This window comes from Ceratotherium simum, chromosome 25 (genome assembly GCF_057802395.1).
Source record: "Ceratotherium simum simum isolate JZ-2026a chromosome 25, ASM5780239v1, whole genome shotgun sequence".
NCBI classification, from domain to species: Eukaryota; Metazoa; Chordata; class Mammalia; order Perissodactyla; family Rhinocerotidae; genus Ceratotherium; species Ceratotherium simum.
The window spans coordinates 11,919,916-11,947,530 of record NC_141924.1 but is presented as its reverse complement, the minus strand read 5'-3'; the positions used below and the strand labels follow the sequence as shown (position 1 = coordinate 11,947,530).

General features: G+C 53.9%; 1 protein-coding gene across 2 annotated transcripts; it reads right to left on the bottom strand.

Moving 5' to 3' along the window:
* Window positions 1-194: 194 nt before the first annotated feature.
* BAIAP2L2 (BAR/IMD domain containing adaptor protein 2 like 2) lies at window positions 195-27,251 on the bottom strand. Of its 2 annotated transcripts, none has more exons than XM_004437850.3 (14): window positions 27,201-27,251; window positions 25,910-25,985; window positions 24,900-24,986; window positions 24,395-24,456; window positions 12,351-12,422; window positions 12,010-12,126; window positions 11,065-11,211; window positions 5,351-5,503; window positions 4,898-5,036; window positions 4,517-4,730; window positions 2,001-2,105; window positions 1,490-1,697; window positions 849-892; window positions 195-677 (listed from the first exon to the last, which is right to left on the bottom strand). In XM_004437850.3, exons 1-14 carry the CDS (start codon window positions 27,249-27,251, stop codon window positions 602-604), a joined length of 1,551 nt encoding a protein of 516 aa, XP_004437907.1. In that variant the 3' UTR covers window positions 195-601. The 2 variants fall into 2 exon arrangements, with proteins under 2 accessions (XP_004437907.1, XP_087304708.1); XM_087448582.1 differs by having other exon boundaries at window positions 1,490-1,704; window positions 2,002-2,105.
* Between the last annotated feature and the right edge of the window lie 364 nt (window positions 27,252-27,615).

Here is a 27,615-nt window from a genome sequence, read left to right as displayed (position 1 = left end):
GGGGGAAGACAGCTTGAGGGCTTCAGGGAAGACCTAATGACTCACTTAAAATGAGGGACATGAGGGGCTGGGAGTGAGCGAGGCCTCCCAGGGAAGGGGCAGTGACCTCCAGGCCTCCTGGACGCCGTCCTCCAGTGGAGGTCTCCATCCCCAACCCCCACCCTGTCCCCTAAATCAGACACCACCAGCCTGCGGCCGTGTCTATTTGCTTTATTTCTCACTGTTTACAAAAGTTGAACAGGGGGACACATGGGGGGTGAGGGGCGGGGTGTACAAGGGGCTCCTCCCCACTGGGGCAGAGGAGGAAGGAGGTGGGGGGGCATGAGGTGGGCCCCCCAGGGAGAGTCTTGGGGCCGCTGGAGGGGAAGAAATGGTTCTGTGCCCCAGTTCCGCCTGCTTTATTTTGAAGGCCCCAGACCCCAGGCCAGTGCCCTCAGAGCTGCTCAGGCTGGGGGCGCGGTTTGGGGAAAGGCAGCCAGCCCCGCATCAGGGCCCCGGCCACTCGCATCCACTGCTGCTGCTTCTGCTGCCGCCAGCTCTGGGCAGCCCCCGGGCAGGTGTGTGGGGGGACGACCTCAGACCCCTGATGGAGGAAGGCGCCTTAGCGGATGAGGGGCGCTGAGCGGTCATTGGTGACGGTGGGACGCAGCTTTACGGTGGCAAACGGGTTCGTGCCCCTGGAGCAGGAGAGGTGGGGTGAGAGGGGCCCAGGGAAGGTGGCTGGGCACCTGAGCCAGGTGTCCACCCCTCCCCCCTGCCCCCATGGAGTCACCTCCACTCCCCACCCTGTCTCTCCCCACAGCCCTCCACTGAGCCCGGTGCCCTCTGACCCCTGCTCGAGGACTCACCGAGGGAAGAGCTCTGGGGGTTGCTGCTCCAGGGACGGAAGTTTCTGCAGTGGGGATGGAGGAAGGGCCCGGTTTGCGGGAGGGAAGTGGCAAGTGAGCCCCTGCCCTCCCTCTCCCTAATCCAGGAGGGCCGAGGATTGGCCAGAGGCCCCTGCAGTGCCGGGAAATGAGGCCCGAACGTTCTGAAGCCCAGAACTGTGTGAGTTTCAGACCTGAGAAGCCTCTGGGCTCTCTGAGAGAGAGCACTCTCTCCCAGGGCTAGCCACTGCCCCCAGGACAAGACTGGGGATACACATGGGGAGGTGCCCTCCCTGCCCCCCACCTCTGTCCTGCCCAGGCCAGCCCAGCCCAGGCTCTGACCCAGGACCCTGGTCTGGCCTCCCCTGGGGCGGCGGGGGTGGTTTCCAGTGCTCCCAGCAGGACACCCGGGGCTCCAGTCCCGAGAGGAATGCTTTCACCTCACCCTTCGCCCCAGACTCAGAAGCCCATCACACGCCTCCCTGCACAGACGGGCAGACTGAGCTGGGGAAGCAGGGTCCCCTGCCAGACAGCTGGTGGCAGAGCAGGGAGAGTTACCTGGTCTGGCCTCCCTGCCCACTGGACGACCCAGGGTTGAGGACAGGCTGGGGGAGGGCGCTCACCCTGACATCGCTGGCCACGCCCGGGCTGCTCATGCTGCTTCGGCGGCTCCCGGGCAGGGGGGTAGGTGCGGGGCTGGGGGCACGGCTTGGGACCCGGCTCGGGGCTCGGGAGCGGGACTGGCCATCCCAGTACTCCAAGGACGCTGTGGAGTTGCCCGGCCGGTCCAGGAGGTCATCAAGGCTGTGGCTGCCCCGGAGCGGGTAACCCCTGAGTCCAGAGAAATGAGGGGAGGGGAGGAGGTCGGGGGTCAGGCCCTGCTGCACCTGACCCCATGCGCTGGGCTCTTGAGCATCCTGCGGCCTCTTCCCCCGCATCTGGGTGGAAGGAGACTGTTGGCTTGAAGGCAGTCCTGAGAGGAGGCAGGGGGATGGACACAGCAACCCGCACAGCTAGAGAAATGGGGCTGCCCTTTCTCCAGGGGTGAAGGGGGCTCAGGACTGCAACTCACAGATGCCCCCCGCTGGGTGGGGCCACCCCCACTGGAGTCCCCACCCCTGCTCACCCAGGTACCTGGAAGGTAGCTCATTCATAGGGTTCATGGAGGTCACCGGGGTCAGGGGGTTCAGGGGGCTCTCCTCCAAAGGCTTCACATAGGCCTCGGGGAACCAGCCGCCCCTGCAGAGCAGAAGTGAGGGTCCCATAAGCAAAAGGCCCAACAACGGGGGTCAAAATAACACTCCTAAGAGGAGCAGACAGTCACTGGGCACTGCTGTGTGCCGGGCCTCGCTCCAAGGGCTTTGCCGAGAGTAACTCATCTAATTCCTTGAAGGAGGTCTTTCCCGACATTCAAGGCTACCCGTCCCACCAGGGGCTGGGGCACCACAGAAAGGAGGAACAGGAGGTCCGAGAAGGAAAGCACTGTGTCCAAGGGCACGTGGTGACCAGCTGCATTCCCTCCTCCCTGAGCACCCACCACGCGAGGGCCCACAGAGAGCCAAGCACAGTCCCTGCTCCCCAGAGGCTCCCTGCCTGGCCAGGGGACAGACCCACAAGCAGATGCTCATAAGAGTGATGGTGAAGGGGACGGGGCAGGGGACCACAGGCAACTGTAGGGACCCAGAGGAAGGGGCACTGAGCCCAGGGTGCCTGCTCTCAATCCGGGGGTGCTCTTTCCTCCTCAGCCCAACTGCTTCCCTCTGCCCTGGCCCTCTGGTTACGGTGACCCCGGGCACCCTGCTCTGTGTCTTTGCCTGCCTAGAGGCTCATTACCACACCTCAGAGCAGCCAGGGTTGGGGTACAGGCACTGTGATCCATGTTCCTGAGCCTTTTCAGCCTCCACAGAACCCATCAGATTCCTGCAGAACACCTGGGAGAATGTTCTCCCAAACCCCAGTCAACATCCTTCTCATCTAAAGGTAACCGGAAGCTATTTCAACTCAAACTGAGAGAATAAAACCATTTCAGTACATTTTAGTTCTGTTTTCACCATCCAGGGCTTACTGACGGTAAAACCTGCCATCATTTTCCCGAAGCTACGAGTCACAGAAAGAACACCGATGCCCCAAGAAGGCGGTTTGAGAGCACCGCTCTGGGCGGTTTTGTAATCAGGTCCTCAGGAAGCGTGCTCCATCCCTGCGGTGGGGACTCTCAGGGCGGCCCCCTGCTGCCCTCTGAGACCGCAGGCCAGGCCTTTCCGCCATTCGTATTCTCGGGCATCTGCCTACCCACCGGCCCATCCTTCCATTCCTGATCCGCGGACAGTCAGGAATCACTTAACAACAAGGACACCTTCTGAGAAATCGTCGTTAGGCGATTGCGTTGTTGTGCGAACATCACAGAGTGCACTTACACAAACCTGGATGGTGTAGCCTACTACACTCCTAGGCTCTATGGTACTGACCTTATGGGACCACCGTCGTATATGCGGTCTGTCGTTGACCGAGACGTCGTTATGCGGCACGTGACTGTAGTTACCTCCCATCTACCCATCTATCCACACATCATCCCATCCACGGGTCACCCATCCGTGATCCACGCGGGCAACCACGGATGGACCAGCAATCCACTAATCATCCATCAGCACTTGCCCACCTGCCTGCCCCTCTATCCACCCACTCACACACCTCTCCAATAACCCATCAGTCTGTGCATGCCCCCCAATCCATGCGCCCTCCCACGCCCCCACCTACCCACCTATCTACCCATCCGCTCATAGGAGGGCACATCCGCCTGCCCAGACGACCATGCCCTCACCCATCCTCCACCTGTCCCCCATCCACTAACCCGCATGACCACCCTCGCAAGCGCCCCCGCATGCGCCCAATGACTCCTCCGTCTACGCGTCCATTCCTTCATGCCCCTGTGCCTGTCCTTCATTCCATCTCCCGTAGCATGAGAGGGAGTGGGCACCACACAGTCCCCTGCCCACAAAGCCCAGTGAGGGGGCACTGCCCGGCTCCAGCTAGCTCCCACCTTCCTCTTTTCCTCTGGCAGAAAGAGTGACCCCTGCACACTCCCTCTCTTGGCTGCGCACCCCTGCTCTCCTCCAGGCTCGCGGCGACCGCGCTGTCCTCCGCCACCTCCCCCTTCCACTCGCGGTGCTAGAAACAGCCCCGTGCAGCTTCTTTGCGGATTTCCACTTGCGCATGACCGTAAGCAGGTGCGCACACTCAGTGTGCAAGGTCCCACACCGCCTGGGTGCCTGGCCTGGAAAGCCCATTCCCTCCATCGGAGCTCAGGCTGACTCTCTGGGTGCAGAGGGGAAGCCGCCCCCTTCCTCAGTGTCAGGCGCACAGTAGGTGCTCAAGCAGTAGGGTTTCCTAATGTTCCGCGCTTGTGAGAGACCCTTCCCATGCCCCATCCTCTACCACGCTCTCAAAGGCCGCCACCCTGAACTTCAAAAGGAGGCTTTTCCTACCCCGGCTGAATGGATGACGAAACCGAGGTGGGAGGCGCAGGGGGCTGGGAGAAGGGGAGAGTCGTTGGAGGCCCCAGGGGGAGGCGGGAGCAGCCGTAGTCGGAGCCGGATCCCGGGCGTTCCGGGCCCCCCTTCCAAGCCACCCTGCGCCCCGAGGCGCGCACTCACGTGGACGAGCCCTCCAGCTTGCCATAGAGCCAGCCGTTCTGGGCCTCCGGCACCAGCACCTCCACGACGTCTCCGGCCGAGAAGCGCAGCAGCGTGTGGTTGGCGCCCTCAGAGTGGGAGACGAGGGCGCGGACTCTCCTGGCGCCCCCGCTGCCCGCGCGCTCGCCGAACGAGTTGGAGCGCGAGCGCTGGGCGCTGTTGCCGTAGAGCGAGGCTGGGGGGGGCGGGGGAGCGCGGCGGCATGTGGGTGGGAAGTTCTCCCTCGCGTCCACCCTCGATCCCTCCTGCTGCAGCGCAACCTCAGTTCCTCTTCCCAGCCCCCGGGCCCCCGGCCTGTGTCCCCGGTCCTCCCATTGCGCTCCGGGGACCGGGGGCACTCACAGGCAGACGGCGTCCGGGGCAGGGACCGGCGGTCTGGCTCCAGCTGGGACGCGGACCTCCCCTCGGTGGGCTCGGGGCCGTAGGAGCCGGAGCCGTGCCGGCTGCGGGGGGAGCCGAACTCTCCCAGAGGCCTCGGGGGCTGCGAGGGGAGACGGGCAGGGGAGGGTGGGGCGGGGAGGGGTGGGGCCCGGCGCCCTAGTCCAGCCCCCACCCCCAGTCCCAGGCGTCGGCGTAGGGGTTCGCGGGCCTGCGGCCGAGCCACCATGGGGGCGCCGAGAACGCGCCCGGGTGGAAGGGCCGGCCGGGCGGCGCCGCGTAGAACGGGACCCTGGGGGGCAGGAGGCTCCAGGCGGAGGGCCTCAGGCCCCAGGGCCGGGCGGAGGGTGCCGGGGGCGGCGGGGGCGCGAATGGCGGCGGGGGCGCGAACGGCGGCGGGGGCGCCCAGGGCCTCACCATGTCCAGGCGGGTGGGCGTCAGGCGGCCCGAGGGGTAGGGCGGCCCCAGCACGGGGCCCAGCAGGCCCGGGGAGTGGGCGCGCGACGGGCTGCGGCTGGCTTCCGACTGCTCCTTCCACAGCAGCACGTGGTTCTGGAGCATCCCCCGGGCCTGGCGGGGTGGGGACACAGGGGTTAGCCCGATCTGAGCAGTCCCCAGAATCCTGGGGACTCAAAAGTGGCACCCTGGACCTGGGAACTCGGGCCCTGCAAGCTGAGGGTGACCGGATTTTCTAGCTGGAAGGAGCCGAAGATCGCTGTGGAGTCGCTTTGGGTTCGCCCACCGTCCAACCCTCCCCCTCTTTTGTCAAAGGCCCCCCCTTTCCTTGAGGAGCTTCCCCTGCCTCCTCTCTCAGTCTGTGCCTTTTGGGGGCTCTCCCACTGCCAGATACAAGTGTAGGAATAGAACCTGGACCTGGCCACTCAGGTTGCTCCATCCTCCTGGCTACAGGGATGGCACTCACCCAAAAACTGTGACCAAAGAACCCAATCTCAGTACTTACCCTGGAACAATCTGGGAAAATAGATTCTTTCTCCTCATGGGGTTTGCTGAATAGGTAGATGAAGCCAACACAGAAAACTACAACTAAGCAACAGACAGTGGCAAATTTCTGATATCTTGTGTGCCCCTGGATCCAGCTATACCTGAAACCCTCGAACTTCCCAGTAACTAAAGTAATAAATACTTTTTCTGTTTAAGCCAGTTTGAGTAGTTGTCTAAAAGAGACCTTCCAAATACAGTTTTTCCAGTTCATCCCTGTAGTCTACATAAGCATCTCTTTTCTAGTATCCCCAGTACACGGACATCTAGTGGACAGAAGGACAGGACACTCAGCAGCTGACCACATAGTCCATAACAAGTTGGGGAGGCAGGGCTTTAAATGTTAGAACTGCTGTGTGTATTAGTCATGGTTTTAATTTTCTGTATTTTATGATGCTTTGACATCCTGGAACCTTGCTAATCCTGGACATACTGCCCCTCCCAGGATTAGATAATTCTTAGAGATAGTAAACAACGTGCCTGTGAGCACACCTTTCTAATGCAAACCAGCCAATCCAAAACACATATCCCCAACCACCTCCTTTGTCTAATTCACACACCAAACCAATATTTCCCCTGCCCTAAATCACCCGAGAGCCACGGACCAGGCAAGTGGAGGCCACCCCTACAGCCCAGAGCCTACTGCAATTATTCAAACCATCCAATCCTAGATTTGCCTAAACTTCCTGCCCTGCTTTGCCCATCCCTTCCCGTGGAAACCATCATAAAGGTTCTGGGCCATGCTTTCCCCTCGCTCCTTCTGTCTCCTGACTGACCCCTGCTGCTTCCCCATGTGGCCCTGCGTGGCATGGAGTGACCCCTTCTCTTGAGAACTGTGAAATGTAATAAAACTTCTTTCAATGGCAGTGACCTGTCTGTGTTGTCACTCAGTCACTTCTATGAATTAAATCCCAGGTACCATCAAAACCTGTGCTCTCCAGTATAAAGGTCTCTCCTTTTCTACTGAAACATCCCTTCCCCTGAGGCCTAGCTCAAGACTGTCATCTTAGGAGTAATCAAAGCTTCCCTTAGTTGAGCGTTTACTCTGTGCTCAGACCCAGTGTTAAAAGCTTTACCTACATTATCTTATTTGATTCTCGGCCCTGGGAGGTAGGTGCAACTATTATCTCCATTTTATAGAAGAAGATGCTGAGGGTCAGAGAGTTAATGACTGGCTCAAGATCTCGCACCCAGTAAGCAGGGGAGTGGCCTGTACTAGTCTGTCTTGAGGAAGCTTCCTGTGACTGCACCTTTCGGTGAGAGTAATGGCCATGGCACTGAGTCCCAGGCTGGACAGCACTCAATTTCACTGGCTTCCCAGCCCTGCCTCCAGGTGGTGTAGCCAGTGGTTGGGAAGAAACACTATAGTGGGTTTCAAAACCATAGAGGAGACCATGAGAGAATTTTTAAAACATTTATGGAGTGGAAAAGCCATTCTAAGTTTGATACAAACCCCGTAAACTATAAAAGAAAAGACTGATAAATTTGACTAAATAATAATTGTTTTTTTTTTACTTGGCAAAACCTACTATAAGCAAAGTCAGATGATAAATGACAAACTGGGAAAATATTGGCAACTCGTCACCAAGAAAGGGCTAATTTCGGTAACATAGGAATTGCACGGTATGTGAATTATATCTCAAAAAAACTGCTTAACAGAGGAAGCAGCAGCAGAGGGTCCCTGGCTTCAGATACAGAGGGAGGGGCCTGCGGGGGAGGGGCCGGGGGCCGGGAGGCAGGAGTCTGGCTGCAGGGGCAGCTGACTGCAAGCAGACCCGCCTCCTGAGTGGTAGCTTCTGTTTTCATCCTGCAGGGCAGGGGGACCTAATTCCACGGGCTGCGTCATCTGCCAGGCTCCATCACTGCACCAACCTTGTGAGGCGGGGATTAGTTCCCTCCTTTTCCAGATAAGAGAATGAGACTCAGGGAAATGAAATGTTTGCTGGAATCTGCAGCCAGGGCGCAGTGGTTAGGAAAGTAAATAAGAATATAAAGGAATAGAAATAGAGACTAAATAAGAAAACAAAGACATAGAAAGTAACGGAAACAGCAATGAGACTGGCGGCGGGCGTGGAGGAGCCCGTGTGTGGCCTCAGGGGAGAGGGGCTGGCTGGGGGTGGGTCAGGGACCCGCTGTCTCTCAGATACAAAATAGAGCCAGCCCAGATGTGTCATCTGGGCTCAAACAATATTTGTTGAATAAATGAATGAGTGAACGAATGGCGTTGGAAGTATGCAGGGACAAAGGCATCGATTTCTGAAGGAATTGTGGGAAGATGGTGTCCCAGTGTGCCGGCCCCTCCTGCAGATCCCATCAGCCCCTCTCCAGAGGGGTCAACATCTAGGCCAGGCCAGGCATGGGCAAGTCCACGGGCCAGGAGGGCCCTTTACAGAAGAGAGCAGGACAGAACACTGACCACTGTGGGCTGGCAGGGGCCAGAGGACCTGCAGCTGAGAGGCCAGGCAGGGACTGGGACTTGAGTCCCAAGCAGTGCAGCCCACAGAAACATTGGGTAGGGCATCATTGAGTGTCCCTCCTGACTGTGGCCTGGGAGGAGCTGCTGGCTTTCCTGAGTTCCAGGGGTCCATAGTCTTGAGCTGCTGTTAGCCCATAAGGTACCTCTTCATAATTTAGAGATCCATGTCCCCTCTGGATGGATAGAGCCTGGTGGGCACACATTTAGTGAGAGAATGGCCTCTTTATGCAAAGAAAAAGATGCTCCTTTTGCCAGGCAAACACAGCCTGCACCAGTGTGTTCAGCCTGGAGAGCAGAGCACAGCCCCTACTCTCAACTGAGCATCCTTGTGCAGTGCACAACCTGCACAACCTTTCCTAGCAGCCCTGTCTGCAGTGGTTTCTCCACATGCATAGGCTAAATGAATCCCTATCTCTGAGGCTGAGCGAGAGCTGATGTTTGCAACAGGAAGACCTGGGGCAGAGTAAGGCCCCACTGCAGTAGAGATTGCTCCAGTCCACTATCTCCCCACATTTGCCAGCACCACCACCTAAGCACATGCAGTTCAACTCAACCTGGAGTGGGAACAGGACCATGAGGAGGCAAAGGACAGAAACAAGGCACCTATGAGGACCCAGTGGTCAGGGAGGAGAACCCACAGACCCCAGGCAGCTGAGAGAAGGGGTGACAAGCTTAACAAGGACTTGATAAGAGCACCTGCGTATAACACAGACCCTCTCACCCCAACAAAGCGCAAGTTTAAGATTTAAAGTTGAATAGATGAACGAAAAGAGAGGACAGTCCTGTGGAGAACAGAATCAGTGGGCTGACAGGTCAAGAATAAAGGAAATAGACGTGGTGAAGGAGAAGGGCATAGATGTGGAGGCCCAGATGATTGGAGTTCCAGAAGGAGAAAAAGGCATGATGAAGGAGAGATAATAAACAAACAGAAGAGGAAGTAGCTCCCGGGCCTGAAGAAGGACTTGAGCCTGCGGACCGAAGGGGCACCAGCAGACACCCGTCCAGGCGGTGCCCAGACAAGTTCCTGAGCCCCAAGCACACAAAGAAAATCTCCAAGCATCCAAGAGAGAGAGCTGGTTACTCAGGGGAAAGGAGACAGACCAGCACCCGACTTAGCGTCCACAACACAGAGCACGAGAAAACCGGGGATATCATCTTGGACCAGGAGAGAAAAAGCCTGCAGCTCCAGTCCTTCAGCCAGCCGATGTGTCCGTCAGCAGTCAGGGTAAAAGGGAGACATCTACAGATATGCAAGGATTCGGACAGCGTATCTGCTGAAGATACCCATGACAGTTCTCTAGCCACGCCAGTTAATCAAACAGAAACCTCCAGACAGTGGGACAGGAGAAGGACTGAAAGCATGGTGAGCAGGGTTTCTGAGCGCGTGTGTGGTGAAATACTAGTGGAGGATGACAGTGCCCTGGGCAATGGCACTATGCGTAATCTAAGTAAAGGGGCTTGAAATAGATGGGTCATGCTGCAAAGAAATGACTAGTGAGGGTCCTGAATTAAAAGTCCTGAAGTTTCTTGACAAAACCAAGAGGTAAGCGTCAGGGAGAATGAGGGGAGGAGTAAAAACTTTCCAAAGGTCTCATCTTAGAGTACAAAGGAGGGCAGGAAAATCCTTCTCAAGGTCTCATCTTACGGGGTGCGGGAGCAATGGACTGAGTAGTGTGGGGGGTGCCAGTATTTTTTGGAAAAGATAATAGAAGAATATATGTGATTATGAGGGTCACAAAATGAGGTCACCATGAGTAAAGAGGAAAAGAACTGTAGAATTTCCAAATTAAGAAAGGAGAAAGGAGAAAGGAGAATGTACAGTAACTCAAGCAAACTGACAAGAACAAGAATGGGAGAAAAAGAGCAAATGACAAAGTAAATACAGTTAACTCAAGTTATCCAGAAAGAATAAAACAGGTGTATCAGTTGTGAGGTTAAATGGGAATGGACTGAATTCCTCTGTTAGAAGACATAGCCTGTCAGACTGGCGAAAAATAAAAACTGAGCCACACCTTAGTAACAGAAAACACACTTAAAACAAAGAGAGAAGAGAAAGTAGGGAGAGCAATATTAATCTCAAAGTGGAATTAAAAGCATTAGACTAGAGTATGAGAGACATTAAGTACATAAATGGCAATATTTACAAAGAAGGTATAATGGTCATAAACCCAACAGCACCAAATAACACGGCAGCTAAACACAGAAAGCAAAATCCTTTAGAAATCCAATGAGAAATGAAAGAATCTGATTGATCTAGCAGATAGAACAAAGCAAGAGCATAGAGGATTTAAAATAATATGATAAAATCAATAGACAATAACTGAGTAAACCTAAGAGTTAATGAATTTGTGAATGGTGAGTATATGCAGGCAGGCGTGAAAAAATAAATGGTTCATACGTGAATGAGTAAATGCGTGAATTAGTAAATGAATGTGAGAATAAACAGAATCATGAATGAATATCTGGTGATACAAATAAACACAGAAATAGATAAACAAAGAAATAGATGGAGAGAGTAAATAAATAAAATGAACATCTACAGAGAGGAAGGAAAGAGGGAAAAGGGAGGGAGGGAGGGAAATTCCCATGCAGCCAGCTCACAGAGAGCGCAGCCCCCAGGAGGGCTCCATTCGCTGTGCCCCCAGCCCCAGCTCACCCGGCCGAAAAACTGCAGGAAGGTGTTGGAGAGCAGCAGGTGCTTCTCGGCCAGGAACCGGTAGCGCCGCTTCTCTTCCAGCTCAGCGGCCCGCTGGCTCTCGGACACGAAAGCCTGCATCTGCGTGTGCAGCCGGTTCACGCTCTCCTGGGGGGATGGGGGATTCTGGCGGGAGGCAGGGGGCAGGTGCCTCATCCCATCCCCAACATGTGCCACTTGTCGGAAGCCTCCCTGTCCTTCTCCACCCAGCCGCCTCCTCCTGGAGGCCTGCCCTGAGCACCCAGCCCATCCTAGCTCCCAGGCCTGCCCTCCCACGGGCATCCTCAGCCTCCTGATGGGCTGTGCATCCTCCCTGGCCCGGGCACTTCTCACGGGCAGGACTGGTGTCCGAGCACAGGGCTGAGAACAGAGGTGGGGCCCGGGGAGGCTGGTTTAATGAAAATGTGAATGAGCTGCTTCATACCCGCTACTTGGGAGAAAAGATTCTGAAGAGGAGAGACAGGAGCTTATTAAAGGAGCCAGAAGAGGAGACAGGGAAGCAGACAGAGGTCTTGGAGACCGAGGCCAGGGATGGGGGCCCCGAGCGTGGGAGGAGGGCTGGCCTTAGCCGGGGGCAGGGTACCACTGCCGGGGCGGCGGGGAGGGGAGGACGCTGGGCTGCTGGTGGATTCCACCTTTGCCACCCTGACCAGGAGAAGCATGCTGACGGCCTTGGGTTTTCCCAGTGGAGCAGGAGAAGCGGGGCGGGCTGGGGAAGGTGGGGAGGGCCAGGAAGTGACCCGCAAGGAGCGGCGCTGAGGGCGTCCCTGAGGGCTGGCCGACCTCTCCAGCTGTGCTCGCCACAGACGGTGGGCTGAGCCACGCTCCTGGAGTCAGGCCGGTGCCGGTGGAGGGCCCAGGAGGGTGTCAGGGCCCCCAGCGCCCGTCTTGCCCCAGCCCTCACACCTTCAGCTCCCGCGTGTTCTTGTCCCTCCTGCGCTCCATGCGCCACAGCTCGGACATGCGCCTCTCCAGGCTGGCGGCTCGGCGGCGGTACTCGATCTCGTAGTGCTGGCGGCTGTCCTTGGGTGGGGTGGAGAGAGAAGGGAGACCCACATCAAAGAGCTCAAGGCGCTCAGCCCCTGGGTCAGAGCACTGGACGGTGCGGGGGGTGCTCAGCTGGGAATGTGGATAACGTGGGGCCAGTCAATGCCCAGCGCAGGCCTCAGTGTGTCCATCTGTCAGATGGGGAGAGGCAGTGCTGCCTGTGATGGCCGGGGGGGCCGAGGCGGGGCGGCCAGACTCACTTTGATGAACTGCATGTCTAGCTTGGTGTTCTTCTCCATGTGCTGCAGCAGGTCCCCATGGAATGTCTGTGCCTGTGTGGAGTACAGGATGGGAGTGATCAGGGCAGCCCTATCCTTCCCAGGCCCCAGCAGCCCTTGCACTGCCCACTCAGATACATTGCTCACCGCGTTCCTAACACACCAGGCACCTGCCCAATTGTCAGAGAAATGGGCATAATAAGAGCACCTGGTTGGGGGGAGGATTAAATGGTTAAACACGCAAAACATTTAGTGCTCAAAACACACCCTCGATAAAAGTGTCAACGTCTTCTTGTTCTTAGTCTCTGTCTGTTCTTTGATTATACTATTTCTTCTGCCTGGAATTTCCTACTAATCTCCAAATACGGGCTTCCCTGCTCCCTCTGCTGGGAGGCCTGCCTGACTTTCCCAGGCAGAATCCATTGCTCTCTCATTTTGCTTCTGGAACGTGTACACATTTGTTCATTCATTGTTCATTCCTCCAGCCACAGGACAGAATTTCTTGCCGGGCCCCTGGTCATAGCCCCTTTGTACAGGCAGCGAGCCTCTGTGGGCATGAACCAAGTCTGACCCGTCTCTGTGTCCCCGGCACTGTGGGCAGCGCCTGGCCCAGCAAAAGCACTCAGAACTGTTGACGCCTTAGCTAGGGGGTGGCGGGTTCCCCCGACAGACAAGAAGGAGGCGGCTGACCACTTGGGTGACCAGGAGGCCAGGGCTCAGGCTCAGAAGAGCTGCATTCTAGTAGTTCTGGTGCCGCCTCCAATTTTCTCTATTACGTTGGACAAGTTGCTGCCCCTCTCTGGGCCTCAGTTTCCCCATCTGTAACAGGAAAGGCTTGGCCAGATGCACTCTAAGGTCCAGTCCTGTGAACCTGAAGGTTTGATTCTGGGGGCCCAAGTGGTCACCTGGCACGTACTCCTGAGCTCCCATCAGTGTTCCCCGGGTCACTCCGCATGGTTGGGTTAACAGACCTAAATCATTCGGGCTGCACTCTCTGTGCTTGGGTTCAGGCTGCACAGGGAGCAAAGAGGAGCGTCTTCCATCCCACTGCCACCACCCCTCTGGGCACCCTTCCACCTCTCCTCAGCCTGCTCTGTCGGCACAGCCTCTCCCTCGGCCGCCCCTGCTGGGGAACCCTCAGCCGCTCCTGCCGCCGGGGCCCCACTGAGCTGCGGGCGCTCTGTCCTCGGGGCAGGGCCTTGCCCAGAAAAGGAATGCTGGGAATCTCCTCCCAGTGTGCAGGAAAAAACAGTAAATTAGAAAAGTTCTGAACTTTAAGTTTTTCTCCCACACTTGTTTCTGAAACCTTGGTGACTGCTGATCTGCAAGGGAGCTTGACAGTGGCTGCCTCAGGACCAGCCACGCCCTAAACCCCTGAGCTGTGGCTGCTTGTGAGTGTGTGTGTGTGTGTGTGTGTGTGAGTGAGGCCGAGTTTCTGCCGATGGGGGCCCTTTTCTGCTGGATCCTGGAAGTGAGGAAGAGAGCCTTCGTGACCTGCACTTGCGGGACTTCCCAGGGAGGCCTCCTGGGCGCCCTAGCCTCACCCCTCCGGCCCTACTTCCCACGGAAGAGACGTCCAAGATTTCTGCCTGAACACAAACTGTGAGTTCTTGAGGATCCCCACATCCTGCAGAATCACCCAGTATCAACAACAGGGCTGATAGGAGATGCGGGGTTGGGGCAGACCCTCAACACCCAGGCGACTCTGTAACCAGAGCACTAATAAAGACAGCGAATGGTACCTGGAGAGACGAACTCGAGCCACGCCAAGGGCCACAGGACCACAGGAAGTATTTTAAATGTACGAAACCGACAGAATGGATATGCCAGCTATGCCTTAATTACTGCAGCACTGGCGTGCTGAGACAATGCAGGGGGAAGTGGGGCTGTCATGCAGGTGGGCACGGGAGGCGGGGACACCTGCCCCCAGCTGAGAGCCCCAGGATGGCTGGGAGCACTCTCCCTGGGGAGGCCTGGGCGCAGGAGCTCTTTTAAAATGTTCTCAGAATGCTGACAGCAGACAAGTTGGGGCCTTTTCCCCTTCCTCCTAATTCTGTTTACCCAATCGCGCTCCTCTTGCCTAGGAAACCTCGCTCATAAACAAGCCACCTTCCATGGCATACGATGTCACTCCTTCTGCTTCCAGAATGAACTGGAATCACGCCATGGGAATGTGTGTTACAGCAGGACAGCTAGATTGTGATTCTCCCCATTACCAACTGTGGCTGTGATCACCAACACGGTAGACAGACCCACAGGATGCCCAAACTGGATGGGCCCCAGGCACCGCTGGGCTCATGGAAAGTCTTCATCAAGCTCCTGAAGAGACGGATCTACTAAGAGGGTGATACTGAAGTGAACTTTGAGCTCTTGCTGTGGTGGAACCAGAGGATTGTCTATAATTAGCAGGTGGCTTCTGAAACAAGGAAGTCAGCACCCCCGGGGCAGGCTGAGTTCCCAGCAGGTCAGGACAGAGGCTGCGCTCCCCTGCTCCCCTCTCCTGGGCAAGCACCTCACTAGCGGGTCCTGTGGGTCCTCAGTACAGGAGCTGACGGCAGGCCCACTGTTGAGAACATGTGCTGTAAACTCTATGGATCGAGTTATTCCAGTAACTTCCAAGAACTCCTTTTACCGTCTATACAGGAAAACCCACTTGAAAGAACTGTCTCCGGGCTGACCCCAACTCCTCCCATTTGCTCTCGAAACCCCTCCAGTCAGGTTATGGCCCACCATGCCAACAAGAACGTTTCTGTCGAAATCACTGGGACTCCACCTGGCTAAGTCCATTCTCAGGAGTCATTGACTCGCCCCGTCACCACTATCGGACGTGGGTGACCACTCCCTCCTCCTGAAACCCCTTCCTCCCTCAGCTTCCAGCCCCCACTCTCTCCTGGCTTTCCTCGCACCCCCTGGCTGCCTCTTCTCTGCCCTTTGCTGAGTCCCCCTCATCTCCTTGACCCCCTAAAGCTGGGCTGCCCAGGCCTCAGGCTTTGGGCTTCTTGTCTCCTCTATCTACACCCCCTCCCTCAGTGAGTTCATCAGTCCGTAAGCTGACGACGCCCACATGTATGTCCCAGCCCAGACCTCGCCCCCAAACTCTAGTCTCAGATGTACAACTGATGATTCCACATCTCCGCTGGTTTTCTAATAAGCATCTCAAACTTACCATGTCCTAAACTGAGCCCCTGATCTCTCCCCTCCACCCAAACTATTCCACACAATTTTTCCCACCTCAGCTAATGGCAACTCCACCTTTCCAGATGGTTAGGCTAAAACCTTGGGGTCACCCTGACTTTCCTCTGTCTTTGGCAACTGACATCCAATCCATCGGAAAATCTTATTGGCTCTACCTTCAATTTCATCTCTTCTCAACACGACTGCTGCTGCCACCCTTTCCCAAGCCACCTCATCGCTCCCCTAGATGATCACAGCAGCCTCCTCACTGGTCTTCCTACGTGTGCTTTTGCCCTCCACTCCTGATAATTTATTCTTAGTGCAGGAGCCCGAGTAATTCTATGAAAATATAGTCCAGGGGCCAGCCCAGTGGCATAGTGGTTAAGTTCACACACTCCCCTCCAGTGGCCCAGGGTTCATGAGTCCAGATCCAGGATGTGGACCTACACCACTCATCAAGCCATACTGAGGCGGTGACCACATGCAAACTGGGGAAGACGGGCGTGGATGTTAGCCCAGGGCCAATCTTCCTCAGCAAAAAGAGGAGGATTGGCAACAGGTGTTAGCTCAGGGCCGATCTTCCTCACCATAAATAAATAAATAAATAAACAAGCAAACAAATAAAATATAAGTCAAACAATGAACAATTGGAAAATGAAATTAAAAAATGCAATTTACAATGGCTTCAAAAAAATCAAATACCTGGAAATAAATCCATCAAAAGATGTGCAACACTGCTACACTTAAAATGACAAAAGCATTGTTCTGAGAAATAAATAAATGGAGAAATATACCATGTTCATGGATCAGAAGACTCAGTATTGTTAAGATGACCATTGATTTATAGATGAATGCAATCCCTATCAAAATTCCAGCAGGCTTTCTTGAAGAAATTGACAAGCTAATCCTATAATTTATACAGAAGTACAAAGAATCTTGAATAAGCAAATCAATTTTGAAAAAGAACAAAATTCTTAGACTATTTGATTTCAAGATTTTGATTTTTTTACTATAAAGCTACAGTAATTAATAGTGTGGTTGGCATAAGGATAGACAGATATATCAAAGGAACAGAGTGCAGAGTCCAGAAATAGACCCACACAAAGATGACAAATCAATTTTTGACCAAGACACCAAGTCAGTTCAATGGGGAAAGGAAAGTCTTTTTCAAATGGACTGGAAAACTGAATATGCATACAGGCGAAAATGAACCCTGACTCCCTCTTGCTTTGTACACAAACATAAACTTGAGATCGATCACAGAAAAAAATCTAAAGCCCAGAACGTAGAGCTTCTACAAGAAAACTTAGGAGAATATCTTCACCATGGGGGTAGGGAAAGATTTCTTGGACAGGACCCAAGCACAAAGCATTTTTAAAAATTTCCAAATTAGCAGAGGCAGAACCCACAGGTGCCCTTGTTGGCTTTTGGTGGTGGTGTTATAGCGTTAGCCCTATGAAGTGTAAGGTAGTTTACTGAGTTCAAAGAGATTCTACCTTTTGTAAAATGAAAAAATAAAATAAAATAGCCAAATTGGGCTTCATAAAAATTTAAAATTTCTGCTCATCAAAGACACTATTAAATGAATGAATAGACAAGCTACAGTTTGGAGAAAAACATTCACTGCACATATATCTGACAAAGGACTCGTATCTTGACTATAAAAAGAGCTCCTATAAGTCAACAATAGGTATAACCTGATACAAAATGGGTAAAAGACTAAACAAACACCTCATGGAAGAAGATATACAAATGTCCAATAAGCCCACTGAAAGTCTTTAGTCATCGGGATATGCAAAATAAAACCACAGTGAGGAACCATTCCACACCCACTAGAATGGCTAAAATAAAAAAGACTGACAACATTGAACGTTGCTAAGGACATAGGGCAACAGCAGCTCTCATACCTCGCTAGCAGGAGGGCAGAATACTTTGAGAACTTTGGGGAACTCTTTGGCAGTTTCTTACAAAGCTAAATATATGTCAACCCTAAGACCCATAAATTCCACTCCTAGATATTTACCCAAGAGAAATGAAAACGTATATCCACAAAAAGACTTGTCCAAGAATGTTCACATTCCTATTCATAATTGCCCTATTCATAATTGCCCCAAACTGGAAACAACCCAAATGACTATCAACAGAAAAATGGATAAACAAATTGTGGTCTGTTCATACAATGAAATACTGAGCAATCGGACTGAACAAAGCATCGATACACGCAACAGCATGAATTAATCTCACAGACATTGTGCTGGGTGAAAGAGGCAGGACACAAAGGAACACATATTGTACCACTCCATTCATACGCAGTTCTAGAACAGGCAAAATTAATCTCTGCAGATAGAAATCAGAAACTGGTTTCCTCTGGGGGGCAGGGTTCACTGGAAAGGGACACGAGAGAACTTTCTGGTCTGATGGAAACATTCTAAATTTTGTTTAGCCTGGTGGTTACATAGTGTGAACAACTGGCAAAGCTCAAACTCAACACTTAAGATCTGGGCGTTTTATCGCATGTAAATTTTACCTAGATAAAAACTAATTTCACATAAAAATGAGTAACAGAAAACCTTTGAAGTTAAGTCCTATAAAAGTCATTATGAGAAAAAAGACAATGAGGAACAAAATAACACTTCTACAATGAAAGCACACCAGAAAGATGGGCCCGCAAAACAGAAGGAAACTAATCTACAGCTTAAACGTGAACTAAAAGACATTAAGAAAATAATATAAGATGGGAAACAATGTGGATGTGAATTAGAAAAATTCAGAAATGAGGTGACAGAATTCAGGAAAGAATTAGAAATTTAAAAAGACAAACATAAGTTTAGTAACAAAGGCAAAACTATAAGGAATACAAGAGTAATAAACACAACAAATAATGTCTTAAGAGAAATATAAAGTAAAAAGGAAGAAAATATTTAAAATAGGTGGCCGGCCCTGTGGCGCAAGTGGTTAAGTGCGTGCACTCCGCTGCGGCGGCCTGGGGTTCGCCGGTTTGGATCCTGGGCGCGCACTGATGCACCGCTTGTCGAGCCATGCTGTGGCGGCGTCCCATATAAAGTAGAGGAAGATGGGCACGGATGTTAGCCCAGGGACAATCTTCCTCAGTAAAAAGAGGAGGATTGGCAGATGTTAGTTCAGGGCTGATCTTCCTCACTAAAAAATAAGAAAATATTTAAAATAAAAAAGAAACAAAGAAATGGGGAGTGCCTGCTAACAAAAGGGTACAGAGTATTTTTTGGGGGGTGATGAAACGTCCTAAAATTACATAGTGGGGATAATTTCAAAACTCTGTGAATATACTAAAAACCTCTGAATTGTACACTTTAAAAGGGTACATTTTATGGCATCTGAATTATATCTCAGTAAAACTGACATATATTTTTATATATCCATGATAGGGGCTCCTATATGGGCTCTAGTCTCACTCCAGATATTAAATCATAAAATTTGGAAGTGGAGAAAAAAAAGAAATGAAGAAAAAAGTAAAAATGTCCAAGAGGAAGAGACAGATATTAAAGATAGGCCATGAAGATATAATATAGAGATAATAGGAGTCTCTGAAGAAAAAAATGCAAAGAAAGAGAATAAAAAAATTCTAGAAACTTTAATTCAAGATAACTTTTCCTGAAACTAAAAAAAATAAAATTTGAAACTACATATTGAAAGAGTACCTCACATAACTGAGAATATTGACCCAGACTGACCAACACAAAGACATTCTAGAAAAATTACTAGACTTAAGAAAAAGAAAAAAGTCTTTAGGGCATCTAGGCAAAAAAAGCAAGTGATTTATAATGGAAAAAACAGATAATCAGACTTTTCGATAGCAATGTTCAACATTTTATGTCAGAAGAAAAACATATTTAAGATACTCAGAAATGAAAGAAAGAGAGAGAATCAGAGAGAGAAAGAAGGAAGGAAAGAGGCAGGAAGGAAGGAAGGAAGGGAGGGAAGGAAAGAAAGGAAGAAAGAAAATGTGTCAAGGATTTTGTATCCAGCAAAACTGACTGTCAAGTATGAAGAGACAAACTATTAGCACCATGTCAGAACTCAGAGATCATTGTTCACACGAGCCCGTCCTGTGGGGACTGTCGAGAACAAGTTTCAGACAACTGAAACAACCAGTGAGACCTTGACCTAAGGATTGGTGGTGCACATTACACATGTACCTATGTGAAAAGGAAGAGCAGGGAGGCTAAAGGAGGGCAGGCAAGGTCCGTGAGGGCTCTGCACTGCGACAGAGTGGACACAGGACAGATACTTTCAAAGCAGGGAGAGAACGAGGAGAGCTAATGCAACACACATTTTAACTGTTTTAGAAACCGTATCAGTGGTGGAGGAATTAGTAATGTTGTTCAGAAACTGTTGTGTATGTAATGGGAGATAAAGCAAAGGGGTAATTACGGGATATCCCAATTTTTTCATTCTCTGTCTCCTTGAGAGTCAGGATTCTTGACGCGGAACAAAGAAGAATCTGGTGTAATATTGAAGAGGTTAAGGAAAAATTTTGCAGTGCGGAATCGGAATTGGAAGTATCGGTATGAACTTGTGAAGTATTTTATCTTTAAATATATACATTGTATATAGTATGTACCTATGTATGTATCTATGTGTGTGTGTGTATATATATATGCATCTATATTATATATACATATGTATGTACATGTAGCACTGGTCACTGAAAAGGCCTAGAAACAATGATCAACCCAGCAGCAATGAACACCCCTAGTGCCCAGATTATGGTCTTGAAATACCACTTTCCACCAAACACAAAAAATACAAACAAGGCTTTGTGGAGAGATGGCTGATTCCATGTCTAGAGCAGAAAAGGTTCCGGACGAGGAACATCTCATCTAGATAGCAAGGAAGGTGTCGAACCACAAGGGTAGTGCCTAAAGGACTCAGGAGCCAGGCTGAAGAGGCTTCCACTGGCCAAAGAGGGGACATTTTCAACTTCAAATAAAGATAATACTGGCAAAGGATTGAAACACATTGAGTATATTTAAATCTATGATACTGATGATACTAAAACATACTTCAATAATGGTGCTAGTAAAAAAACAAAATAAAGCTGGGGCTGGCCTGGTGGTGTAGTGATTAAGTTCGAGCGCTCTGCTTCAGTGGCCCGGGGTTCACAGGTTCGGATCCTGGCTGTGGACCTATGCACCACTCATCAAGCCATGCTGTGGCGGCGTCCCATATACAAAATAGAGGAAGATGGGCACAGACATTAGCTCAGGGCCAATCTTCCTCAGCAAAAAGAGGAAGACTGGCAACAGACGTTAGCTCAGGGCCAATCTTCCTCACCAACAAATAAAATAAATAAATAATAAAATAAAATACAGAAAGCTAATTGGTCACCTTCAGAGGATGACAGGATAAGTAAAGGGAGTGAATACGCCTTTATCTGCCTTTCCCACATGAAACGCGCCACTGGCTAACAAATAGCAGACGAGGACAAGCTACTCTTATAGAAATAATCCAGTTAGTAAGTGAAAGAGCATTGGAATAGCATCATTTTGTAACTCCCAGTGCGTGAATAGCCAGCCCTGGTATCTAGTAGTTAAGATTCGGTTCTCTCACCGCCGGGTTCGGGTTCGTTTCTGGTCAGGGAACCACACCACTTGTCTGTCAGTTGTCATACTGTGAGGGCTGCGTGTTGCTGTGATGCTGAGAGCTGTGCCATCAGTATCTCAAGTACCAGCAGGGTCACCCATGGGGACAGGTTTCAGCGGAGCCTCCAGACCAGACAGACTAGGAAGAAGGACCTGGCCACCCACTTCTGAAAAAATTGGCCATGAAAACCTTAAGAATAGCAGGGGAGCATTGTCTGATACAGCACTGGAGGTGAGAGGACGGAGCAAAAAGACAGGGCAGGGCTCCCCTCTGCTGTCCAAAGGCTCCCTAGGAGTCGGAATCCACTCGGCAGCACTAACAACAACAACAACAACAACAACAACAACAACAACAAGTATATGTATGAACAGATATAGACACATTGAGCCTCCACTGCTGTTCACGTCACATGGCCACAGACGTGACATGCCTCCCAATGGAGGAACCCAGCACCCCTCTAGTCTTGCCAAAGGGATGAACCTCAGTCTGATCAGGCCTCCGGATCCAGGGGACAGAGGAACAAGCTGAACTGCACCAGGAGTGTGCAATCAGCGACCCACAGTCTGTGGGAAAACCAAGCAGTCAAAAGGCCTCAGGGCCTTCAAGAGACAAATCGTAAGGAAAAGGATGGAGGGGAACCAGCAGATTAAGAGCCTCAGAGACATATTAAAAAAAAAAAAACAGAGCAAGACCAAACCCTGGTGTCTGGGGACATACACGTGGATGATCAACTACAAAGGCACACAAGGAAGTGACAGAGCCTTGGTCACTTTTGGCCAGTGGTCACTTTTGGAGGGAGGGATGGAGGGAGGGAGGGGCTGTGACTTTGATGGGGCACATGGAGGGGCTTCTGGGGAGGCTGGCAAAGTCCACGACCCGGGCGTAGTTTCAAGGGTAGTTTGCCTTATAATGAAATGATTCAATAAGCTCTAATTTGCTCAGTGAGATTTTCAGTATCTGTTTTAGTTTACAATAAAAAACGGTTGTTTTTTTTTTTTTTTTAACTCCAGATCCTGCCATTCCTTTCCTCAACACCCTCTAAAGTGCCCCTTTCACTGGGGAAATGGCCAGAGTCCCGACAAGGCCCCTGTCAATGGCTGACCCTCTCCTCCGCACTTGCCCTCGCTGCCTCCACTCCTCCAACCTCTCCACGTGCTGTTCCTCTGCCCAGAACTCTCTTCCAGGTGAGTCCCCCTGGCTCACCCCCTCACCTCCTTCAGGCCTTCTCTCAGTGTCACCTCTCTAGTGATGTTTTCCTTGAGCATCTGTTACAAACTGCGTCCCTCCAGCACTTCCTGTCCCTCCCCTGCTCTATTTTCTCCACGGCATAGTTTGCATCCAGCCTGTCACACGCATACTCACTATTTGTCTTGGGCTTTGTCTGCCTCCCCTCTTTGGGCGGGCATGCATTTTGTCTGCTGTGTCCCCAGTGCCTACAGCAGTACCTGGCACATGGCAGTAAACAGCTGTTGAATGAGTGAGCCCAAGGGGAGGTGGCTGCTAGTGTGTTCAGCCGGGACAGTTCTGGCCAAGGGCCCCGCCCGGTTGTCACAGCCAAGACACTGGTGCCCGGAGAGGGCAGCTCTCCTTACAGAGCAGGCCAGGGTGGCACTCATCCCTGTCCAGACCAGGTGCGCCACAAGTGACATGGAGAGCCATCAAACACAAGGACAGGAAGTCACAGGCTGCCAGTGTGAGCCGTGCTCATAAGCTCCCCCCTGCCCAAGGCCCAGGATGTGGCCCAGGCTTAGTGTTCCACCTCCAAGTGACCGGGAGACGGGACACATTTTCTGCTGGTCAAATTGTTCCCCATTTCGACACGGTACCCAAACTGATGAGCATGTTATGGGGTCCCCCAAAGAGCACCCTGACTTCCAGGGGTTCCCCCCACACGAGTTTGAGAAGCAGGCACTGTCACAATTAGTTGAAATTTCCTTCAGAACCTTCCAAGGCCCCTCACCTTCTGGGCCCACCCACCTCTCTCCCTTTGCCCTCACTCCCAGTCTCTGGCTCATGTCTGCCTGATGTTACGCTCCCTGCATGCTCAGCCCAATGGACCCCCTCGGAGTGCCCCCTCTTCTCCTTTCCCTCTGGCCAAGCCCCCTCCCTTTTCAAAGCTCATTCTCTGCCCCCACAGTCAGTGAAGCCCTACCCGGTGCCAGGCCCATCCAGGCCCTGGAGCTGCAGAGAGAAGACCTCGGCCCAGCCCGTCAGAGCTCCCAGTCTTGGCAGGGATACAGACAGGGCAGTCGATTCTACTTCTAATTATCATCGCTCAGATACACGGAGGGCTGCCAGTGCCAGGGAAACAGTTTATGCTATTAATTCACTTAATCCTCACAAGAATCCTACAAGGCAGTTGTTATGATTGTCTCCATTTTACAGGCAGATAAACTGAGACACAGAGAGGTTAAGTAGCCTGTCCAAGGTCACAAAGCCAGTAACTGGTGGAGCTGGGCTTTGAACCCAGGTGCTCTGGCGGCAGAGCTCGCTTTCTGAACCGCTACGTGCTAAGAACGGATAGAAGCATCTGAGTCTGGAGAAAGGAGGGACTGAATCTGCCCAGGGGTCAGGGGGCACTTCACGGAGGAGGGCGACTGTGTTGGACGCAGGGCTGGTGGGGGTTCTAGGCTGAGAGAGCAGCAGGACAGCAGCCCAGGGGTGGAACACCAGGCTGGGTCTAAGGGGCAGCTCCTCAGGGTGGCCGGGCTGGGATTGGGGTGCCACAGGGAGGCTGCTGAGTCAGCAGGGCCTGGAATCGCTCACTGAGGAGCCTGGGTTTAGCTCTGTGGGTGGCAGGGGCGTGGAAGGATTTTTCCTCTTGGCGTGACAAGGTCAGATGGCCCGCTGCTCCCTGGGAGAGTGGAGGGTGGGGCCGGGAGGCAGGTGGGGGACAGGGACCTGGACCTGATGCACCTGGGCAACAGTCCTTTCTCTTTCTAGCTCCTCCACTGGCTTTGGAGTCTTGGGCAAGTGACTAGATCTTTGAGACTCGATTTCCTCCTCTGTGAAATAGAGATAGAAACGGCACCTGCCTCCCAGGGGTGCTGGAGGCTTGAGCAGGATGTTGCAGGTAAACGTGCCCAGTGGAGCCCGGCCCTGGCAGGTGCCCACAAGGGCCCCAGGAAGTCCTCCCTGAGAAAGGGTGTGGGAATTCGGGCCCACCTCTTCCTTGGGACGCAGCCCACTCTCCGGAGCGGGCCCTCGGGGCCATGGGGTCTGATACTCACCACCATCTCCAGGTCAGAGTTCAGGTGCCTCTGGGTGTCCGCCATCTGCACCAGGATCTCACCTGGAGGCCCAGAGAGCGCGGCTGCGGCGGGGGAGCCTGCCCCACACCCCCTTCCCGCCAGAAGCTGCCAGAGGGGGGCTGCCCAGGGCTGGAGCTTGGGACCAAAGTCCAGGGATTCCCCATATGGCTCTGGGACTCTGGCAGCGCTCGTCCCACCCTGGAACAGCCGTGCAGGGAGTGGTGGGGAGGGGCCTGGGCTCCAGAACACGAGTCTGGGCTCTGGACCCTGGGCTGCAACCTGTCTTGGGGGGGACTTCCTGGAAAGGCAAGAACCTAAAAGGAGCCCCCTCTGGGACCCCAGGATGGGGGGCAAGACAGGCCCCGGGCCTGAGGGGAGGCAGCAGGGAGACAGGCGTGGGGCCTGGACAGCAGGAGGAGGCGGGGCTCGGAGGAGTGCCCCCAGGCCCAAGAAGGCAGGGGATGTGGTGGAGGGGGCGCCTCACCCAGAATCTGCGAGGTGGAGCTCTGCAGGGCCTGCTCCCCGATCTTCCGGATGGCGCTGAAGTACACCTCGGCGGCCTTGGACAGCGCTGCGTGGGGAGAAGGGATGGGTCCAGCCCGGCCCCTCCTCCATCTGCCCCCACCTTTCTGGAGACCCCTCCTTCCAACAGGAGGGTGTGGGGGACCCTGTGGGATGTGGCGTAGGGGTAGGTGAGAGCAGGGGTGCCCCGGGCGGTGTGTGTGGAGACGTGGCAGTGGCCAGAGGAGAGGGGGCATAGAGCAGGGGTAGCTCTCTCTGTGGGGCAGGGCCTGGCGCCGAGCGGGTGTGTGCCCATAAGGTGGGTGTGGGCAGCTGTGTTGTGAGGTGCAGGGGTGGGGGTGGGGTGGGGCCGGGGGTGAGGGGTGGACTCGGGGAGCTGGTGTGGCAAAGCAGGCTCAGACTCTGAAGTCCTAAAAGGCAGGGAGGGATTGGGTGTGTCCCTGGCCTGTCCATCCCACAGAGGGTTCGCGACCATCTCTTGATTAGCTCTGGTGCAGGGGGCGTTGTGGGAAGTGGGGGCGGGGGTGGCTCTTTGCATGGGCACTGGCTGAGTGGTGAGGTTCGGCTCAGGTGTGTGGATGGGGGGACCGGTCAGGGTGAGGACGAACAGCCACGGTGTGATGCTGGGGTGCAGGGGTGGGCCAGGGTGCAGCAGTGGGCTTTTGGGCAGCATCGAGGTGACATGTAGAAGCGTGTGTAGTTGGGGCTGGAAGGCCTGCAGGGCCTGACACGGCATCTCTGGGAGCATCTGGGGGGCACCTGAGGGGGCGGGCACAGGAGGGTGTGGGTGTGTGAGGGGTCCCCGGCCGCAGAGGTGTGAGGGTGAGGGTGGTGGGTGGGAGTGTGTAAGGGTGAGGATGAGCAGAGTGTCTGGTGTGGGTGCAGAGAATACGGGTGGGGGCACAGTGTCAGTGTGGCGGGGCCGGGTGGGAGGGCAGGCGGAGGGTGGGGGCCCCATGGCCAGGCACTCACCATGGAAGGCCCGGAGGTAGTTGTTCCCCAGGTACACCAGGTTCTCCAGGGCAGGGTTAAACTGCTCCAGGATGCTCTAGACCCCGAGGGCAAGGGGAGGGGGTGGGATTGGGAGAGGAAGAAGGAATGATGGGCAGAGGCAAGTCACCAGGCCTCAGCAGCATGGCACCCCCAGCCCCAGTGAGAAGCCAGACTCTGGGGGAGCCACCTAGAAGCCTGCAGTCACCCAGAAGCCTGGCTCTCGGCTGCAGGGCCCTCAGAGGCCATCTCCCGGGGCCCTGTTCCAGGCCAGGGGCCCTGTGGCCAGCTCCTGCTCACACATGTGGCCTGGCAGAACATTGCTCTCAAGACGATGCACCTGGAAGCTTCTCCTCCTCCCACTGGGTTGAAGCCTTGTCTGTCGCAGCCCCAGCTGGGCGAGGCTCAACCCTGCCCTGAGTCCAGCCTCACTGGGCTGGACATGTGGGCTGCTGACAGTCCCTTCAGGGGCAAGGGCAGACTCTGCCCTCAAAGAAGAACCCCTTGGAAGCAAGGTTGGGGGCGGGGGCGTCACCCGGACCGCTCCAGGCTGTGGTCAGCTGGAGAGCACCCTGGGTGGTAAGGATGGCTCTGGGCTTGGACTTAGACTGGACTCTTGGTTCAAACCCCAGCGGCCCCTCTTCCCCTCCTGGGGACCTTGAATAAGCTGTTTAACCTCTCTCGCCTCAGTTCTCTCATCTATCAAACGGCGTGATTATGTTCTACCCCACAGGGAAGATGCTGTGAGGCTTACATGGGAAAGGGTCCTGCATACAAGAGGTGCTCAATAAATGTCTGTGGCGACTGCAGCAACCCCTCTGGAGGGAAGTAGGAAGTTTGAATGAGGGGCTCGGAAACGAGAAAGACAGAGAGATGAGAGAGAGACGGAGAAAGAGACAGAGACGGAGAGAGAGAAACTCCCCACTCCTGGGCCACATGGCTCTTCGGGCCCCTTGCTCGAAGCTACAGCCACCCTGGGCCTTGTCCTGCCTGCCTATTGTTCAGGAGTTGCTGAGTGCCATCTCAGCAGGCCTGTCACCCACCGGGGGACTGTGGACAAACCTGTGCCCTGGAAGCCTCAGGCTGGGGCCAGGGTGGCTGACTGCCCCGGGGAGCCCCAACCCCATGCCCACAGCGCAGCCCAGCCCGGGTCCCGGCGTTCCGTCCCAGACACGCCGCAGCCATGCTCACCCTCTGTCCTCCCGAGCAGGCCCGACCTTCGCGCCCTGGGAGGGGTGCTCCAGCCCTGGGCCTGGGCTGCACACGCGCTCACCTTGTAGATGGCCATGGTGGACCTGTAGAACTGGTCCATCTCGGGGGCCATGAGCGGGCTGCAGCCGGGTGCGGAGCAGGAGGCTGGTGGCGCTGGCAGGGCTGGGAGCACTGGAGGTTGGTACCCTCGGCTGCCCACTGCTCAGCGGGAGTGAAGGAGGCTGCAGAATGGGACCCGGAGATGGAGGGCCGGCCGAGGAGGAGGTGGCAGCTTAATTATTCACCAGCCAGGGATGTCAGAATGCGATCTGGGGCGTAACCAGACCCGGCGGGGAAGGCATCCTGTGACGCGGGTGGGTTCATGTGACCTGCCCTTCAATTATTTACCCTTCTGAGCACGCGTGGACGGGCCACTCTCCTAGTTTACCTCCTCCCCGAGGACGAGGCTTCCCCAGGCCAGCCGGGACCCCTGGCTC